This window comes from Heptranchias perlo, chromosome 11 (assembly GCF_035084215.1).
Source record: "Heptranchias perlo isolate sHepPer1 chromosome 11, sHepPer1.hap1, whole genome shotgun sequence".
NCBI lineage: Eukaryota > Metazoa > Chordata > Chondrichthyes > Hexanchiformes > Hexanchidae > Heptranchias > Heptranchias perlo.
Genome location: NC_090335.1, coordinates 74,840,995 through 74,860,866, shown reverse-complemented (window position 1 = coordinate 74,860,866; position 19,872 = coordinate 74,840,995). Strand labels below are relative to the sequence as shown.

The 19,872-nt window shown below is 44.9% G+C and overlaps 1 protein-coding gene across 2 annotated transcripts in view; it reads left to right on the top strand.

Moving 5' to 3' along the window:
* The window catches only part of usp25 (ubiquitin specific peptidase 25), a 148,580-nt gene that overhangs the window by 68,325 nt on the left and 60,383 nt on the right, over window positions 1–19,872 (top strand). For both annotated transcript variants that reach the window (XM_067993372.1, XM_067993371.1), the window contains 7 exons: window positions 1,333–1,428; window positions 2,945–3,112; window positions 4,277–4,485; window positions 9,267–9,337; window positions 9,813–10,041; window positions 17,748–17,948; window positions 18,811–18,950. In XM_067993372.1, coding sequence (XP_067849473.1) covers window positions 1,333–1,428; window positions 2,945–3,112; window positions 4,277–4,485; window positions 9,267–9,337; window positions 9,813–10,041; window positions 17,748–17,948; window positions 18,811–18,950 — 1,114 coding nt within the window. The remainder of the gene's footprint in view (window positions 1–1,332; window positions 1,429–2,944; window positions 3,113–4,276; window positions 4,486–9,266; window positions 9,338–9,812; window positions 10,042–17,747; window positions 17,949–18,810; window positions 18,951–19,872) is intronic.

The window sequence follows — 19,872 nt, the reverse complement described above, 5'->3', positions numbered from 1 at the left end:
AATATTGAACAGGACTGGAATGGAGGAATGTCCTGGCGCTCCAGAGAAAGATCGTTGCAGTGAAGCCATAACAACAACTTGCATTTATATCGTGCCTTTTAATGTACTAAAACATCCCACGGCGCTTCACGAGCGTTATCAAACAAAATTTGACTGAGCCACGTAAGGAGATATTAGGACAGTGGATGTAGGTTTTAAGGCGTGTCATAAAGGAGGAGAGAGAGGTAGAGAGGCGGAGAGGTTTAGGGAGGGAATTCCAGAGATTAGGACCTATGAAGAGCCTAAGCGTATGAGGTATGTGTTCATTTTGTTGCAAACAGCAGAGGAAGTTCCAGCCTTCCCCATTGTGCCCCCGTCAGTTAGGACTGTTTGCAATGCAAGAAAGTCCAGAACAAATATAAACTATCAGGGACGTCAAGCTCGCTTCATGCAGAGTGCATGTATGATTCTACCATGGACTCCATTGCTCTCCTCTCTCTCTGCTGCTACTGCCTGTTGATCCCCCTACTTTCAGGAATACTGTTCCTTCCCTGATCTCTCCTGGAAAGAAAAATATCGAGCATTGTTGTTAATATCTCTGCAAATGTAAAGAATCTTACAACACCAGGTTATAGTCCAACAATTTTATTTGAAAAATTTCATTTTCAAATAAAATTGTTGGACTATAACCTGGTGTTGTAAGATTCTTTACATTTGTCAACCCCAGTCCATCACCGGCATCTCCACATCATGGCCAATACTTCTGCAGCCCTTGGTTCCCCTACTCCAATGATGCTGATCCAGCTCCCCTTTAAAGGTTTCAATTCAATTCGAATCAAATACCTTCTGTCAGAGACTGTTCCACAACAAAGTTTGTAATGGTTGTTTGTAAAGTTCCCCTTTATCACCTTTATATTCAAAATTATCAGGGGTTTTGATAGAGTAGATAGGAAGAAACTGGCAGGAGGATTGGTAACCAGAGGACACAGATTTAAGATAATTGGCAAAAGAAGCAGAGGGGAAATGGGACATTTTTTTAAGCAGCGAGTTGTTCTGATCTGGAATGCGCTGCCTGAAAGGGCAGTGGAGGTAAATTCAATAGTAACTTTCAAAAGGGAATTGGATAAATACTTGAAAAGGAAAAATTTGCAGGTTGTGGGGAAAGAGTGGGCGATTGGGACTAATTGGATAGCTCTTTCAAGGAGCCGGCACGATGAGCTGAATGGCCGTCTCCTGTGCTGTATGATTCCACGATGACTCTCCGATCTCCTTTGATGTCTTTTGATTCTCATATTTCAGGGAGTGAGATCAGCAGCTCTTTCTTAATTGGGTGGTGTGGTTATTTGAAAACAGGTACATGGATAAAAACCGAGAAATCACCAGGATCAAACGGGAAGAGATCCGACGGCTGAAGGAGCACCTTACGATATTGCAGCAACGATTGGAAAGGTACGAGAACCGGGAGTCTTGTTGGAGAATAGTAGTTAAGAATGAGCAAAAAAAGAAACTTGTCTCAGCAACTTAATTTGATCAGAGGTCTGGTAGATAAACAACAGCTGTTTTGTGCGGAGGTGTTACCACTTCTTTCTGATCTGAGTTTAGCGTAGATGCATTTAAGGGGAAGCTGGATGAGGGAGAGAGGAAAAGAAGGATATGGTGATGGGGTTAGATGAAGTAGGGAGGGAGAGAGCTCGTGTGGAGCATAAACACTGGCATAGACCAGTTGGGATGGATGGCCTATTTCTGTGCTGTACATTCTATGCAATTTTAGCAGGTAGCTCAGTGTTAAATGTTGCAATTGGACACCTCGATGGCTTAGCTGGTGTGGGACTGTGACATACAGAGCAGGATGGTCCTAGATTTGATTCCCTATCTTTACTGAATTAATTAATGGCAGTGCTGGTGCTACAATTTGCCTCAGCATCCCATGGGATGGGATGGGAGGGGAGTAATCGGCCTGGGTTCCTGCTCCTGATTGGTATCCAGTAACCCTTGCTGGAAAGTGGACATTGGGTGAGAACAGGATCACGCGTTCTCCTCCACGTGTCGTCGTTCACTATCCTAGCTCACACATGAACAAAAGCCACTTAGTGGCCAGCACCTGTGACACCGTAGCCCAGCAAGATTCATCCCCTTCAGGACAGGAGGATGGGAGAAAATGAGAAAAGTGATTAAATTTAGCAGTTGGTCGGAGAATGCTGCTTGGAATACAGGTAGATGTACCCAGAAAGGGGAGAAAATAATATTAAAACAGGCACTGAAGAAACATCTCCAAGCTGGTAATTGTACACACTGTTTATTGTTATGGATAAAGGCAGCTAAGGTAGAGAAAGAGCTTGCATTTATATAGTGCCTTTCATGCCCTTGGCCAATGAAGCACTTCATGATGGCAAGAGAATTATTTTTGATCTGTAGTGGCTGTTGTTTTGAAGGCAAATATATGCAGCAAATTTGCACACAGCAATATCCAACAGCAAGTATCCAATTCATTTATGTTGGTCAAGGACACGAGGAGAATGCTCAACTCTTCGGAAAAGTGCTTTGGGATCTTTTACACCTACCTGAACAGGCAGATATAGGGCCTTGGTTTAGTGCTTCAGCCAAAAGACAGCATCTCCGACAATGCAGCACTCCTTCAGAACTTTATTGAAATGCCAACCGAGATTATGTGCTTGGGTCCTTCTTACTCAAAAGCAAGAGTGTTACCAGCTGAGCCAAACTGACACTTAAGCCAGGTGCTTAAACTCGTTTGAACAGATCCTGGTGGTTGTGATTTTTACAAACTTTTGATTCTTGTTTTCCCCTCTTGCTCTCGCTCTTTTTCACTTTCTCGCTTTCTCTTTCTCTCCCTTTCTTTTATTTTCCCTCTTGCTTTATCCCCCCCCCCCCCCCCCCCCCCCCCCACTCTCTCCCTCCCTTTCTCTTCTATTCCTCCAACCCCACTGGCTTTCTTTTTCTCTTCCAGGTATTTAAGCTATGGTTCTGGCCCCAAACGATTCCCGCTGGCAGATGTCCTCCAGTATGCCTTGGAGTTTGCCTCTAGTAAGCCAGTGTGTACCTCACCGGTGGAAGATGTGGAACCTGCTCCCCCCAGTAGTACGGCAGCACCTCAGACAACAGCAAGGCAAGAGAGGTTCGTATATGAAATAGGAAGTTCTGAATAAATTAGCAATAAATAAATACCTTGCTGCTGAATTTTCTAGAAAAAAACCCAAAAAGGGCTACATTTGTATAGTGCCTTTTCAGATCTCTCAGATATGTTTTAATTGATTGCTTTGAAGTTGTAATTGATTATTGAGTACTGTTATATAGGCAAACATGGCAGCCATTTTTTTACACAAGATTCCAAACACAGCAGTGAGATGAATCACTAGTTACTCTTTAATGGTGTTGGTTGAGGGGGGAAAGTTGGTCACGATACCAGAATAACTTGTGCTTTTTCTCTGGAAGTTCCAAGTGATCTTCAAAACAAACCACTCCCTTGATCAGTTGTTTTTTCTCCTTTCGACATAAAAGGGTTTGTAGGACATACAATGTAAGTAAAGCATTACTTGCAGTTGAGAATGTGTACATTTTGGAGATGTTTTTGTTTGGAGAGAGTGGGTGAAGCAGTGGGTTAGAAACAGATCTGGGGCCTTGGGTTTGTAGTGTTTGGATGAAAATTTCCTCTGACTGCTGTCTTGAGAGCTGTGTTTGGATAGTAACAGTCTGGTTCCTTCTGAAGCTTGAGAGGCTGGTGCAGGAAATGGAAAGATCTCTCATCCATATAGTAGGGGATGTTGAGAGAAGAACATGTGTTACACCTACCCTTAGTGCGTAATGCCTGAAATGCTTACATCCTTCGCTTTGCGCACCTTAATATTGTGTCTGCAGTGCCCCCTCTTTTAAAAAAAAAATAAAAGGCTGTCAGTAGCACAGGAGAGATGGGACATGCAGCCGCTCCGTTCTCCAATGTTGTTTTTCTCAACTGTACTGTTCTGTGGAGCTGCAGAGTGGAGGCAGGATGCTCCCTCACAAGGATTGAGTAAATTGGAGCAAGAATCACCCTGCCGTAAGCTCACACTTACCGGTTTTTGCAAACGGTGTTGGTAGAGCTTGAAGGCTTCTTGGCTGGAGGTGGTGTGTGATTTGGATAAGCTGAGAATTATTTTATTTTAGAGAGAGGAAGCCTAGCCCTTAATAAAACCATTATATGTCAAAGAACCGACATGGACTCCAGAAGTTCAGAATAGTTGCAAAAATGCTTGGAAAGATTAACTAACTATCCTATTTTTATTGTACAAAAAACCGCCTACAGCCCAACAGAACAAGGACCCTTGGCGCCCACGGAAGCCCCCTGCACACCCCCTCTACAGCGGCCAGTCGTTCACAAACCATTTACACAGTCGAGGGTTCCACCGGAAATTCCCATGCATCCTGCACCGCGACACATCACTGAGGACGAGCTGAGTGTGTTGGAGGGTTGTCTACATCGCTGGAGGATGGAGGTGGAGAATGACACTAGAGGTATGAATCTTCCCACCCCGATCTGGTTTTATATGGTAGTATTATTGTGATGATATCATAAGACAACCCTGCTCTCCATATTCACTGAGGAATCTAGGAGAAAGGTGAGGCCCCATAGGCAGGTTACCACCAAAGTTGAAAAGAGAATATGAGATCAAGACATAGTGATTAGGTAATTCTAAATGCCTTTAGATTGTAGGAGGAAGGGAAGACTTGAGGGAAGTAAGGAATTCCACAGGTTTGAGGTTCTGGGAAAGAATGACGGTGCAGTAATATAGTAGTTCTGGTACTGATTTAGTAACCAGAGTTTAAATTCGTCATGGTAAGTTATGAAATTGAATTCAATAAATTTGGTAATTTGTGGACCAGCACCAGAAGATAATCATGAAACCTGTTGGATTGTTGTAAATGGTTCACTATTGTCCTTCAGAGAAGGGCGCCTACCGTCTCCCACCCAGTCCGTCATACATACGACTTCAATCCCACGCTGCGTGATTGACTATTTATGTTCTAAGGGCAACTAGAAATGGGCAGTCACATCCCAAAAGCAAACAACATTGTGGGTGTGCTATCACCACAAGAACTGCGATGGTTCAAAAAGAAGGCTCACCACCTCAGGGTAATTAGGGATAGGCAATACATGCAGCCTTGGCAGTGTGACCCCCAAATCCCAAGAACAAATAAATAAAAAGTTGAAATAGGAGACTTGCCACAGTGAGGATGCAGGAAGGAGAAACAGCATGGAAGATGGTGTATTTGGAGCTTAAGAGGAGCAATGGCAATAGTATTGATCAGAATGATAAAAACTGTGCGTGCGTGCGTGGAACCTAGAAAGGAGGGAAGGAATTCATATCCACGAGTTTGGGAGGTGCCAGAAGAAGCTACCCAGATGTGAAAGCAGCACTTGAGCCAGCATGTAGAAAGTCCGACAAGAGAGGGGACGGTACTGGACCTAATTCTAGGGAATGTGGCCGGCCAAGTGGAAGAAGTGCTAGTCGGTGAGCACTTTGGTGACAGTGACCATAATTCGGTGAGATTTAAGGTGGTCATGGAAAAGGATAGGGAGGGGCCGGAAATAAAGGTTCTAAATTGGGGGAAGGCCGATTTTAATAGGATAAGGCAGGATCTGGCCAAAATGGACTGGGATCAGCTGCTTGTAGGAAAATCCGCATCGGAGCAATGGGAGTCTTTCAGAAGGGAGATTGAGACCATACAATGGCAACATGTTCCCATAAAGGTCAAGGGTGGTTCCAAGAACTCCAGGGAACCTTGGATGTCGGGACATACGAGAATGGATTAGGAAAAAAAGGAGGGCTTTTGGCAGATACGAAAGGCTAAAGACGGAGGAAGCCCTAGAGGAGTACAAAAAGTGCATGGGGATACTTAAAAAAGAAATGAGGAGATCAAGGAGGGGCCATGAAATAACACTGGCGAGCAAAATAAAGGAAAATCCTAAGATGTTTTATAAGTATATTAAGGGTAAGAGGATGACTAGGGAAAAAATAGGGCCCATTAGGGACAAAAATGGCAATCTGTGTGTGGAGCCGGCAGATGTAGGAGGGGTTCTAAATGAATTTTTTGCATCTGTTTTCACTATGGAGAAGGACGATGTAGACATAGAAATACGGCAGGGGGACTGTGATATACTCGAACATATTAACATCGAGCGGGAGGAGGTATTGGCGGTTTTAGCAGGCCTAAAAATGGATAAATCCCCAGGCCCGGACGAAATGTATCCCAGGCTACTGTGTGAGGCAAAGGAGGAGATTGCGGGGGCTCTAACACATATATTCAGAACCTCTCTGGCCACAGGGGATGTGCCAGAGGACTGGAGAACCGCTAATGTAGTACCATTATTCAAGAAGGGGAGTAGGGGAAAAACTGGGGAACTACAGGCCAGTGAGCCTAACATCAGTGGTAGGAAAATTATTGGAAAAAATTCTGAAGGACAAAATTAGTCTCCACTTGGAGAAGCAAGGGTTAATCAGGGATAGTCAACATGGCTTTGTCAAGGGAAGATCATGTCTGACTAATTTGATTAAATTTTTTGAGGGGGTGACTAGGCGTGTGGATGAGGGTAACGCAGTGGATGTGGTATACATGGATTTCAGTAAGGCCTTCGATAAAGTCCCCCACAGGAGACTGGTCAAGAAGGTACGAGCCCATGGAATCCAGGGTGCCTTGGCACTTTGGATACAAAACTGGCTTAGTGGCAGAAGGAAGGGGGAAGCCTCCGAAAGCTTGTGGGATTAAAAATAAAATTGTTGGAATATAACTTGGTGTTGTAAAATTGTTTACAATTGTCAACCCCAGTCCATCACCGGCATCTCCACATTAGTGGCAGAAGGCAGAGGGTGATGGTCGAAGGTTGTTTTTGTGACTGGAAGCCTGTGGCCAGTGGGGTACCACAGGGATCGGTGCTGGGTCCCTTGCTGTTTGTGGTCTACATTAATGACTTGGATATGAATGTAAAAGGTATGATCAGTAAGTTCGCTGATGATACAAAAATTGGTAGGGTGGTGAATAGCGAGGAGGATAGCCTCAGTCTGCAGGACGATATAGATGGGTTGGTCAGATGGGCGGAACAGTGGCAAATGGAATTTAACCCGGAAAAGTGCGAGGTGATGCACTTTGGAGGGACTAACAAGGCAAGGGAATACACAATGATTGGGAGGACCCTAGGCAAGACAGAGGGTCAGAGGGATCTTGGTGTGCAAGTTCACAGATCCCTGAAGGCGGCGGAACAGATAGATAAGGTGGTAAAGAAGGCATATGGGATACTTGCCTTTATTAGCCGAGGCATAGAATATAAGAGCAAGGAGGTTATGATGGAGCTGTATAAACCACTGGTTAGGCCACAGCTGGAGTACTGTGTGCAGTTCTGGTCGCCACACTACAGGAAGGATGTGATCGCTTTGGAGAGGGTGCAGAGGAGATTCACCAGGATGTTACCAGGGCTGGAGCGCTTCAGCTATGAAGAGAGACTGGGAAGATTGGGTTTGTTTTCCTTGGAGCAGAGGAGGCTGAGGGGGGACATAATTGAGGTGTACAAAATTATGAGGGGCACAGATAGGATGGATACTAAGGAGCTTTTTCCCTTCGTTGAGGGTTCTATAACAAGGGGACATAGATTCAAGGTAAAAGGCGGGAGGTTTAGAGGGGATTTGAGAAAGAACTTTTTCACCCAGAGGGTGGTTGGAGTTTGGAACTCACTGCCTGAAAGGGTTGTGGAGGCAGGAACCCTCACAACATTCAAGAAGCATTTGGATGAGCACTTGAAATGCCATAGCATACAAGGCTACGGACCAAATGCTGGAATATGGGATTAGAGTAGACAGGGCTTGATGGCCGGCGCGGACACGTTGGGCTGAAGGGCCTCTATCCGTGCTGTGTAACTCTATGACTCTATGACTAGGATGGGCTGGGGGTTCAAAGGCAGCTTAAGAGTTGTTGTTGGGGGGATTAAGCAGTGTTTGATACAAAACCAAATTTTCTAGTGACTGACTAAACACTGGAAGAGATATGCAATGTTTCATTTAAGATCCGAGGACATAGTGAGGCCAAGAATGTCTATGATGCTGTCGTCAAAGCTAAAAGGTTGGTTGGATTGGAGAGACTTGAAGAAACAAAATTGTCACTTTTGTTTCTCCTTCAAAGGGAATGCAGGAGATCAAGGTTTAGTGGAGCCCTCGGAGAACTTGATAGGCAGAACAATGGGGGTGATGAGGAAGTATATTGAGCATTGGGAAAGCTAGAAAAATACTAGAGAAGTAACAGGCTTGGAGGACTGAGTAAAGTAATTAAACTTCACTATCATGGGTTGATATGCCTAAACCCCACTGAGATTATTTTCCTGTGACATTTTTACTAAAGCTCTTCCAGATGTTGTTCTTATTTTATATTCGTTCTTGTGCTTGCCATCTGAGCAATGAGGAAATCCTGGAAATCTGAAACAGAAAATCCTGGCAGTAAACAGTAGGTCTACCAAGATCTGAGAAAACAGGTTAGCGATTTGAGTAGAGACTTGAGTTACCTAGAATTGCATAGAATCTACAGCACAGAAACAGACCTCCTGGCCCATTCCGGTGGTTATACTCCACACAAGCCCCCTCCTATCCCTCACCCATGAACACAAATATGGCCCGGACTTCTGATGAGTGTCTGTATTTCAAACGTTAACCAGTTTGCAGATGGTGATGGAGTGGCATTTTCTATTTTTATTTTATGAGGGATATTGGTGCCTGTGATCGGAACACTTCACATCTCAAGCATTCCTTGTCCGCACTCAAGCTGTGACCCCCCCAAGTCTGTACTGAGTTAACGGATTTAAGCTCGGAAGTTGCAATAAACCTCCAGGCTTAAAAAAAATCTTAAAGTCACTCCTGCTGTAAGGTACGTGCGTGCTTGATGTGTGACAGCAGCGCTGGGCTTGGTTGTGATGCCTTCTCTGCTCAAATAACCTGCGGACAATCTCTGTCTGGCTGATGCATGAGGAATGGCCACAGCCAAAACCTGTCGAATTTTCTCGAGAAATGGGTGAAGAGAAGGGGTAAGGGGTTTTGCATTTTGGCTAGCCATAACTCGAAGCCAATCGCCGAGATCCATGGATTGAGCAGACCCTCCGAAGTGGCAATTTGGACTCTCAGCAGCCAGTTTTTTGCATATATATATTAAAAAATAGAATTGCTTACGTTCATTCAGAGTTCAGTCATTGTACCCACAGGGGTGTAAACTGTGCTTTCTGTTCAAACTGTTGATCACAATTTCTGTCGTGTTTTCAGATCTGCAAGAGAGCATCGCCAGGCTTCACCGCACGATCGAGCTGATGTACACCGACAAGACCATGATGCAAGTGAGTCACTGCCCACGTGATTCTAATCGAGCTGCAGGCCATATACCGCAGTATTAAGCAGGTCGAATGAAGGGCAGAGCCCACTAGGCTGAGCTCCATTGGTGGTGGCGCGATTAATAGGAAAACCGCAAGTGCGGGAACTCTGATATAAAAGCACCGAACAGGCCCATCAGCCTCTGAAGAGGAAAGACCAGATAACATTTCAGCTGGAACCCTTCATTAAAACCATTCTGATGAAATGTCCTCCATGGAATTTTAACCTGAGAATTTTAACAAGAATGCTATTATTTCAGGTTATATGTGCATGTTATTCTGAGGGGCTGGTTTAAATCAGTGTAACACAATAGAGTGCGGGTGTGGCAGAATTTAATGCTTATCAGAAGCTATAGCATCAGCTTATGGAGTAACTTGTATACGTTTGTGTTTTTTTAATGTAAGGAGCCCTTGTTGGTCATATCTTCCCTTTGTACTCTAGGTTCCTTACCGATTGCACGCAGTCTTGGTGCATGAAGGTCAGGCTAATGCTGGGCATTACTGGGCCTACATCCATGATCACCACCATGAGAGATGGATGAAATACAACGACATAGCTGTTACCAAATCCTCCTGGGAGGAGCTGGAACGCGACTCCTTTGGTGGTTACAGGAATGCTAGTGCATACTGTTTAATGTACATAAATGACACGGAGCGATATTTAATAGAAGGTACTACATTGGCTACATACTCATCGTTTACACATACTACATTCTGCAGATTATGTATTGTGTGGAAGGCATTTGTGTTGGAATGTTGCTTTCGTGTTTGTGAATTGTGCTTCAGTTTCTACTCATAGAATCATACAGCACAGAAGGAGGCCATTCAGCCCATCATGCTTGTGCCAGCTCTTTGAAAGAGCTATCCAATTAGTCTCACACCCCCTGCTTTTTCCCCATAATCCTGCAAATTTTTCCTTTTCAAGTGTATATCGAGTTCTCTTTTGAAAGTTACTATTGAATCTGCTTCCACCCCCCTTTCAGACAGAGCGTTCCAGATCATCAAAATGTGCTTTGTGTAAAAAAAAAAGTCTCTTCATCTCCCCTCTCTTTTTTGCCAATTACCTTAAATCCGTGTCCTTGTTACCGACCCTCTTGCCAGTGGAATTCTTCTATTCCATCTCTAAAATTGATGGCTTTCCCGTCTTCTACCAGTTCGTTCCGTTGAGAACAAGTTACTGCATTTTGAAGTTAGGTTTCGGTGGTTGAAACCATACAGCTGGTGCACTAATAATTTATTTCCTTGTAGGTTATTGCAGTCTCAATAAATAGGAGTAGAGCTGAAAAATAGAGGGTGCTCTTCTCAGTTGTTTGGTATCACCTCCCTTTCCTCTCCAATGTCCTTGAATGTGTTGTTGCCTCCCAATTGGCGCCCATCTTTCCTGCAACTTCACTTTTGAATCTCTCCAGTCAGGTTTGAAACAGCCCTAATCCAAGTCAAAAATCCTCCGTTAATGTGACCCTTTTGCACTATCCCTCCTCATCCTTTTTGACCTCTGCAGTTTTTGACTCGGTTGAAAGCCTCTCCTCCGTTATCCAGCTGAGTGGCACTGTCTTCTTCTTCCACTTCTAACTTAAATCGTAGCCAGAGCACCTCCTACAATGGCTTCTTTTCCCGCCCCCATACCGTTACCTCTGGAGTCCCCCAAGGATCTATCCTTGGCCCCGTCCTACTTCTCAACTACATGCTGCCCCTCGAAGACATCATCCGAAAACACGTCAGATTTCACGTATATGCTGACAACACCCAGCTCGACCTCATCACCACCTCTCGATTCTTCCACCGACTCTGTGTTGTCAGCCTGCTTCTTCTACATCCAGTGATGAGCCGCAATTTCCTCTAGTTAAACATTGGGAAGACCGAAGCCATCGTCATTGGCTTCTGCTGCAAACTCCGTACTCTTACCACCGCTTCCATCCCCCTCCTTGGTCACTGTCTTACGCTGAAGCTGACTGCTCGCAACCTTGGCTTTCTATTTGACACCGAGCTGTGCTTCTGACCCCATATATCCATCACAAAGAGCGCCTACTTCCACCTCCGTTACATCGCCCATCTCTGTACATGCCTCAGCCCATGTGCTGCTGAAACCTTTATCCATGCTTTTGTTACCTCCAGAATCAACTATTCCATTGCCTTCCTGGTCGGCCTCCCATCCTCCACGCTCCACACATTTGAGGTCGTCCAAAACTCTGCTGCCCGTTTACTAACCTGTAGCAAGTCCTGCTTCCCCCATCACTCCTGTGCTCGCTGTCCAAACTACAGTCGTATTTCACCGATGCCCTCAATTTAAAATTCTCACCCATGGCCTTGCCCCTCCCTATCTCTGTAATCTCCAGCCATACAACACTCTGAGATCTCTGTGTTCCTCCAATTCCGGCCGCTTGGGCATCCTTGATTTCCATAGCTCCACCATTGGCGACCGTGGCTTTAGTTGTCCAGACCCCCAAACTCTGGAATTCCCTTCTTAAACCTCCGTGTAAGCTTTTAGTCCCCCTCCTGATATCTCCTCCTTTGGTTCGGTGTCACTTTTTGTCTGATTGCACTTCTGTGAAGTGCCTTGGGATATTTTTCTACATTAAATATAAATGCAAATTGTTGTTGTTGTAAAGGTACTGTTTTCCTGTAGAGGGGGCTCTTAGTTTCATGGTACAGGAGCACCAACAGAAAGTGAGTGAGGCTGAGGAGGCCAAGCTAGAGGAACATTATTGGCCAGAAGAAAGCGAGGGGGGCAAGCACAGCAAGAAGAAAGCTTGAGGGCAGAGAAGAGGCAGGAGCTGGGAGAGATAGCCGGACACAGCAGCAGCAAAGCTATCGTCTTAACGTTACTGACCTTCATCTTTCAACCCAATTATGTCACGATGGGGCAGAGAATCCCTCCCCTGATATAAATGTCAGCAGCAGTGGATCTCTGATAAGATCTGGAGCTCCCGTCAAACAAGTCAGGCAGGCCTTTGATGAGACTTAGAATCGAAACATGGAATTTCAGACCGAGCAGCACTTAAGTTCAGGAACCTGCTCTGCAGCATCTGTGCACTAAATACAGCCAACGTTGGGTTAACACTTTAACTGTCCCAGCAGAAAGTCTCGGGCTCCTACTACTGAATTTCCATGTTTTGATTCCAAGTCTCATCAAAGGCCAGTAGACTCATGACTAAGGCATGTGGAGTCAGGGGACAAGTAGCAGAATGGATAGCAAGCGGGCTACAATACAGAAAACAGAGAGTAGCGGTTGAAGGTATTTGCTTAGACTGACAAGTGATGGGAAGTGGTGTTCCACAAGGATCAGTGCTAGGACCACTGTTGTTCACCATTTACATGAACGATTTGGACTTGGGAATCGGAAGTGCAATTTCAGAATTTGTGGATGACGCCAACTTGTGGGGGGGTATAGTCAATATCGAGGAGATAAAATACAGGAAGACGTTAATAAACGTGCAGAATGGGCGTATAATTGGCAAATGAATTTCAGTATAGATAAGTGTGAGATATATTTTGATAGGAAGAATAGTGGGGCCACATATTGTTTGGGTAATAGTCTAAATGGGGTAGAGGAGCGGAGGGATCTGGAGGTACAAATACATAAATGACTAAAAGTAGCGACGCAGGTTAATAAGCCCATTTTATAAATGAAAAGCAAACCAAGCACTGGGGTTCATTTCTAGAGGGATAGAGTTGAAAAGCAGAGAAGTTATGTTAAACGGATAGAACCTTGGTTAGACCACACTCTGGCCTTCATATTATAAAAAGGATATAGAGGCACGGGAGAAGGTGCAAAAAGATTACTAGGATGATACCAGAACTAAGATGTTTCACCTATCAGGAAAGATTGAGCAGGCTGGGGCACTTTTCTCTAGGAAAAAGAAGACTGAGGAGTGACCTGAGAGAGGTCTTTAAGATTATGAAAGGGTTTGATAGGGTGGACTTGGAGATGATGTTTCCACTTGCGGGGGAGACCAGAACTAGGGGCCATAAACATTAGATAGTCACTAATAAATCCAATAGGGAATTTAGGAGAAACTTCTTTACCCGGAGGGTGGTTAGAATGTGGAACTCACTACCACAAGGAGTAGTTGAGTCAACTAGTATAGATGCATTTAAGGGGAAGCTAGATAAACACGAGGGAGAAAGGAATAGAAGGATATGCTGATAGGGGTAGATGAAGTAGGGAGGGAGGAGGCTCGTGTGGAACATAAACACTGGCATGGACCTGTTGGGCCGAATGGCCTGTTTACATAAGAACATAACAGATAGGAGCAGGAGTTGGCCAGTTGGCCCTTCGAGCCTGCTCCGCCATTCAATGAGATCATGGCTGATCTGATCCTGGCCTCAATTCCACTTTCCAGCCCTTTCCCCGTATCCTTTGACTCCCTTGCTGATCAAAAATTTGTCTAACTCAGCCTTGAATATATTCAATGACTCAGCCTCCACTGCTCTTTGGAGCAAAGAATTCCAAAGGTTCACAACTCTGAGAGAAGAAATTTCTCCTCATCTCCATCTTAAATGGGTGACCCCTTATTCTGAGACTCTGCCCCCTGGTTCTAGATTCCCTTATGAAGGGAAACATCCTCTCAGCATTTACCATGTCAAGTCCCCTCAGAATCTTATATGTTTCAATAAGATCTCCTGTCATTCTTCTAAATTCCAATGAGTATAGGCCCAACCTGCTCAATCTTTCCTCGTAAGAAAACCCTTCCATACCCGGAATCAACCTAGTGAACCTTCTCTGAACCGTCTCCATTGCAAGTATATCCTTCCTTAAATAAGGGCACCAAAACTGTACGCAGTACTCCAGGTGTGGTCTCGCCAGCGCCCTGTACAGTTGTAGTAAGACTTCCCTGCTTTTATACTCCATCCCCCTTGACATAAAGGCCAATATTCCATTTGCCTTCCCAATTACCTGCTGCTCCTGTGTGCTAACTTTTTGTGTTTCATGCACGAGGACACCCAAATCCCTCTGTACTGCAGCATTGTGTAGTCTTTCTCCATTTATATAATATTTTGCTTTTTTATTCTTCCTACCAAAGTGGATGACTTCACATTTTCCCATGTTGTACTCCATCTGCCAAATTTTTTGCCCACTCGCTTAACCTATCTATGTCCCTTTGCAGACACTTTGTGTCCTCCTCACAACTTACTTTTCCACCTATCTTTGTATCAGCAGCAAATTTGGCCACAGTACACGCGCTTCCTTCATCCAGGTTATTGATATAGATTGTGAATTGTTTAGGCCCAGCACTGATCCCTGTGGCACCCCACTAGTTATAGATTGCCATCCTGAAAATGACCCCTTTATCCCGACTCTCTGTTTTCTGTTAGTTAGCCAATCCTCTATCGATGCTAATGTATTACCCCCAACACCATGAGCTCTTGCCTTGTGCAGTAACCTTTTATGTGGCACCTTATCGAATGCCTTTTAGAAATCCAAATACACTACATCTACTGGTTCCCCTTTATCCACCCTGCTTGTTACTTCCTCAAAGAACTCTAATAAATTTGTCAAACACGATTTTTCTTTCATAAAACCATGTTGACTCTCCTTGATTTTATTTTGAGTCTCTAATTGTCCTGCTACTACTACCTTAATAATCGATTCTAGCATTTTCCCAATGACAGATATTAGGCTAATTGGCCTATTGTTACCTGCTTTCTGTCTTCCTTCTTTCTTGAATAGGGGCGTTACATTTGCAGTTTTCCAATCCGTTGGGACCTTTCCAGAATCTAGTGAATTTTGGAAGATTACAACCAATGCATCCACTGTCTCTGCAGCCATTTCTTTTAAGACCCTCAGATGCAAGCCATGGGGTCCAGGAGACTTGTCAGCTTGCAGACCCATTAGTTTGCCTAGTACTTTTTCTCTAGTGATAGTGATTATTTTTAGATCCTCTCTCCCCTTTGCCCCTTGATTTTCTACTATTATTGATATGCTTTTAGTGTCTTCTACTGTGAAAACAGATACAAAATATGTCAGTGCCTCTGCCATTTCCTTGTTTTCCATTATTATTTCCCCAGTCTCATCCTCTAAGGGACCTATACTTACTTTAGCTACTCTCTTCCTTTTTATATATTTATAAAAGCTCTTACTGTCAGTTTTTATATTTCTTGCTAGTTTACTCTCACAATCTATTTTCTCCCTCTTTATTTTTTTAGTCCTCCTTTGCTGGTTTCTAAAGTTTTCCCAGTGTTCAGGCTTACCAGTAATCTTTGCCACGATGTACACCTTTTCTTTTAACTTGATACCATCCTTAACTTCCTTAGTTAGCCATGGTTGGTACACCCTTTTCGTGGAGTCTTTCCTCCTTACTGGGATATATTTTTGTGGGGAGTCATAAAATATCTTTTTAAATGTCTGCCACTGCTTATCCGCTATCATACCTTCTAATCTGTTTTCCCAGTCCACTTTAGCCAACTCTGTCCTCATGCCATTGTAATTGCCTTTGGGTTAATACAGTAGTTTCAGATCCAAGATCCTCACTCTCAAACTGGATGTGAAATTCTATCATATTATGATCAGTGTTTCCGAAGGGATCCTTTATTTTGAGGTCATTAATTAATCTTGTCTCATTACCCGTTGCCAGATCTAAAATGGCCTGTTCCCTGGTTGGTTCCACAATGTATTGTTCTAAGAAACAGTCCCGAATACACTCTATGAACTCATCCTCAGAGCTACAATTGCCAATTTGATTTGCCCAATCTATATGAAAGTTAAAATCGCCCATGATTATTGCATTACCTTTTTTACAAGCCCTCATTATTTCCTGATTTACATTTTGCCCTACAGTGTAGCTACTATTAGGGTGCCTATATACTACTCCCACCCTTGCTATTTCTTACCTCCACCCAAATTGATTCTACAGTTGATCTTCTGAGCCAAGATCATTTCTCACCATTGTACTAATTTCATCCTTTATTAACAGAGCTACCCCACCACCTTTTCCTTTCTTTCTATCCTGCCGAAATGTCAGATACCCCTGAATATTCAGTTCCCGACCTTGGTCACCTTGCAACCACGTCTCTGTAATGGCAACAAGGTCATACCCATTTGTTTCTATTTGTGCCGTCAATTCAAGTATCTTATTACGAATGTGGCGTGCATTCAGATAAAGAACCTTTAATTTTGTCTTTTTACCATTTTTTCCTACTCTGACCCCATTTACTAGTGCACTCTTATTTTTGTTTGCTCTGTCCCTTCCTGTCACATTATGGTTATCATTACCCCTATCTCTTCCCTGGACTACTTCCTTGTCCTTTCTCTTCAATATTCTAAATTTCCCCCTACCTGAACCCCCCGCCCCTCCCATTTAGTTTAAAGCCCTATCTACAGCCCTAGTTATTCGATTCGCCAGAACACTGGTCCCAGAATGGTTTACATGAAGCCCTCTTTCCCCAGTACTAGTGCCAATGCCCCATGAATCGAAATCCACTTCTCCCGCACCAATCTTTGAGCCACGCATTCATCTCTCTGATCTTATTTACCCTATGCCCATTTGCTCGTGGCTCAGGTAATAATCCAGAGATTATTACCTTTGTGGTTCTGCTTTTTAATTTAGTCCCTAGCTGCTCATACTCTCTCAGCAGCACCTCTTCCTTAGTCTTACCTATGTCGTTGATACCTACATGGACCTACGACAACTGGATCCTCCCCCTCCCACTCCAAGTTCCTCTCCAGCCCGGAGGAGATGTCCTTAACCCTGGCACCGGGGTAGGCAACACAGCCTTCGGGACTCACGCTCTTGGCTGCAGAGAACAGTATCCATCCCCCTAACTATACTGTCGCCTACTACAACCACCTTCCTTTTTACTCCCCCCTGTGCTGTACATTCTATTTAATTCTGTGGTAGAGCATTTTCTACTAATATTGCATGTGGCTGAAACCGCGTCACCTTAGCCACACCTGTGACTAGTCAGCAATTTCTATTGGACAATGTGCCCTAGTGGCCATTTTAAACAGCACAGGCGATTTTTTTTTTAAAGTAGCGAATTTATATTTCTATTTTGAAAATTCAAAGAAAGATGCAAATTTCCAACAGGATGTGTGGCTGAATCTGATCTCGTCTTCACCCAACATTCACCTTCCGCCAAGGGTCCCCGGATACTGATCAGGAGCAGGGACCCTGGCTGGCTTTCTTTTTGTTTCCTCTCTGCTGATGCTAACTGTTCCGGTGGCCTGTACTGCCACCAGAACTGAGGTCAGCTCACTCCGCTTAGAGCAGGGATCAAACCTGGTCTGTGTACCTTACTTTATTGCCTTTATCAACTCAACCTGTGACAAACGAGGATGTGTGATGTGCAAGAGGAATGATAGGCACTTAATCTCGAGGCTGCTGCTTGTTACTTAGTTTACAGAATAGAAACCATTTCTTCCCTATTACTCTTGTAGAGGAGTTCGATAAGGAAACTGGTCAGGCGTTGACCGGAATGGACACATTGCCTTGCGATTTGAAAGAGTACGTCAGGGATGACAACCGACGGTTTGAGAAGGAGCTGCAAGAATGGGACGCACAGCAGGAGAAGAAAGCCCACCAGGAAATGATGGAGACACACACTACCCCGAGGGATCCCGCTGCAGCATCTACCTCCGGTAGGAGCTTAACATTATTAGGTTGTGTCCTTACTTGCAGTTCTGAATTGTAATTTCTTCATGTGCATTAATTTTTTTTGAGAAAATGTTCAGTTGGTGCCTTGAGGCATCTGTTAAATTTGCAGTCTTCGCTGCCAAACGCTGTGTAAAATGCCGTGAAAAAGACTGAGCTGTACATGATCAAGAAGGTCGCAGGTCCGATTCCTGCTCTGTATTGAGTTAGCTGAACTCAACCCAGGTTTGCAGTTGGGTCCCAGAGTTGTCCTTGTACCCCTGAGCTACAGAGGGGAAAAATGAGCCCACATTCACCCTCCTGATCTGGTGTTTGGTGACTCCTGTGTGTATTTGTCTGTGGTGAGAACAAGACAGGGTTTGGCTGTGTTGGCATCTGCAGTTGAATAGTTTGCCGACGCTCGTTGGGCAGGCTCACGGGAAGAACGGCCAGTTGAGCAAAGCATCGGAGGACTGTTGCCGCCTATAGATTCCTGCCCGGATAAAAACGCCTTTCAATGAGGAGGGGAGACACCTAGAAATATAGAATGATACAGCACGGAGGAGGCCATTCAGCCCATTTTGCCTGTGCCGGGTTTTTGAAAGAGCTTATCCGATTAGTCTCACTCTCTTTCTTCCCTCCCCCACTCCTCCCGCACTCTTTCCCCACAGTCCTGCAAATTTTTCCCCTTCAAGTATTTATCCAGTGCCCTATTGAATCTGCTTCCACCGCCCTTTCAGGCAGTGCGTTCTAGATCTCAGCTCGCTGCATTAAAAAAAAATGCTCCTCGTCTCGTCTCGTCTCTGGTCCTTTTGCCAATTACCTTAAAATGTAAAGCATACATTGTTTAAAACATTCTGTTCTTTGTAGTGCAAGGAAGAGAGTTGGAATACCTGGAGCAGCCATCAGCAACGGATCCCTCTAATGTTTGTGAAGAGGACACAGTAAGGACCGTCTCCAAAGCTGCCGCGGAGGGTGAAGACCGGGGCCCAGAGGCTGCACTGCAAGCGGTATGACTTGCAACAAGCCAACTTTTCTTTCCTCTTTACTTTTGATATCAAATAAAGAAATGCTGAATAGATAATGTCAGGCCGCTCTCGGTTATTGCTCGCTAATAAAAGCCCCGGCCCCCGTCGTCTTTACCCACCCCCAGTAACAGTTCTAAAATTCATGATTTACTTACACTATATACAGGAGTATTGCAGCTCAGCACGAGAGCAGTGTTGTTTCCCCCCCCCCCCACCCCACCTCCTCTCAAATCTGTGCCCGACATGACGTCAGTGGCTGCACTTTGAAAATAATTCATTGCTTGTGAAGCACTTTGGGGTTTCCCGAGGCTGTGGCAAGGTCCTATATATAAATGCAAGTTCTTTTCACTTTCTTCCTGAGGGCTGATGCTGTTGCCAGTCTGGTTTTGACCCCCCACCCCCCTACGAATATCTCTCTCTTCCCACTCTTTCTCCCAATTCCCAGAGACGGCCATTCCCGTCGGGGTTCGGTCAGTGCCAGCAGCCGCCCCCCCCCCCCCCCCCCCCCGCCCCGGCACCTCACTCAAGCGAACATTCCTCGCCGAGCGAGTGGCTTTGACGCACTGTTCGATGGCTGTCGGCGTCGCAGCTGAGCCCGTCCCAGCCCAGCTTACGCACCCGAGCCTTCTAACCAGAGTCACTGGACAGTGATCAGGAGGGAGGGCCCTGGATATCTTTACTGTTCTTTAGCCCAGTGGCGTAGAGGCCTCTTTTCCCCCCCCCCCCCCCTACCCACCCACCCACCCAGTTGCAATGCTGAATTCAGCACAGACCGGCGTCCCTCTGGTCTGCACAGTTCGCCTACTCACTGGATGAACTTGCTGAGCCGCCGAACAGCATAGTAGCAACATTGCACTTAACAGAGGCGCAGCACTCCTGTATATAATCTGCTCGTAACAGTCTG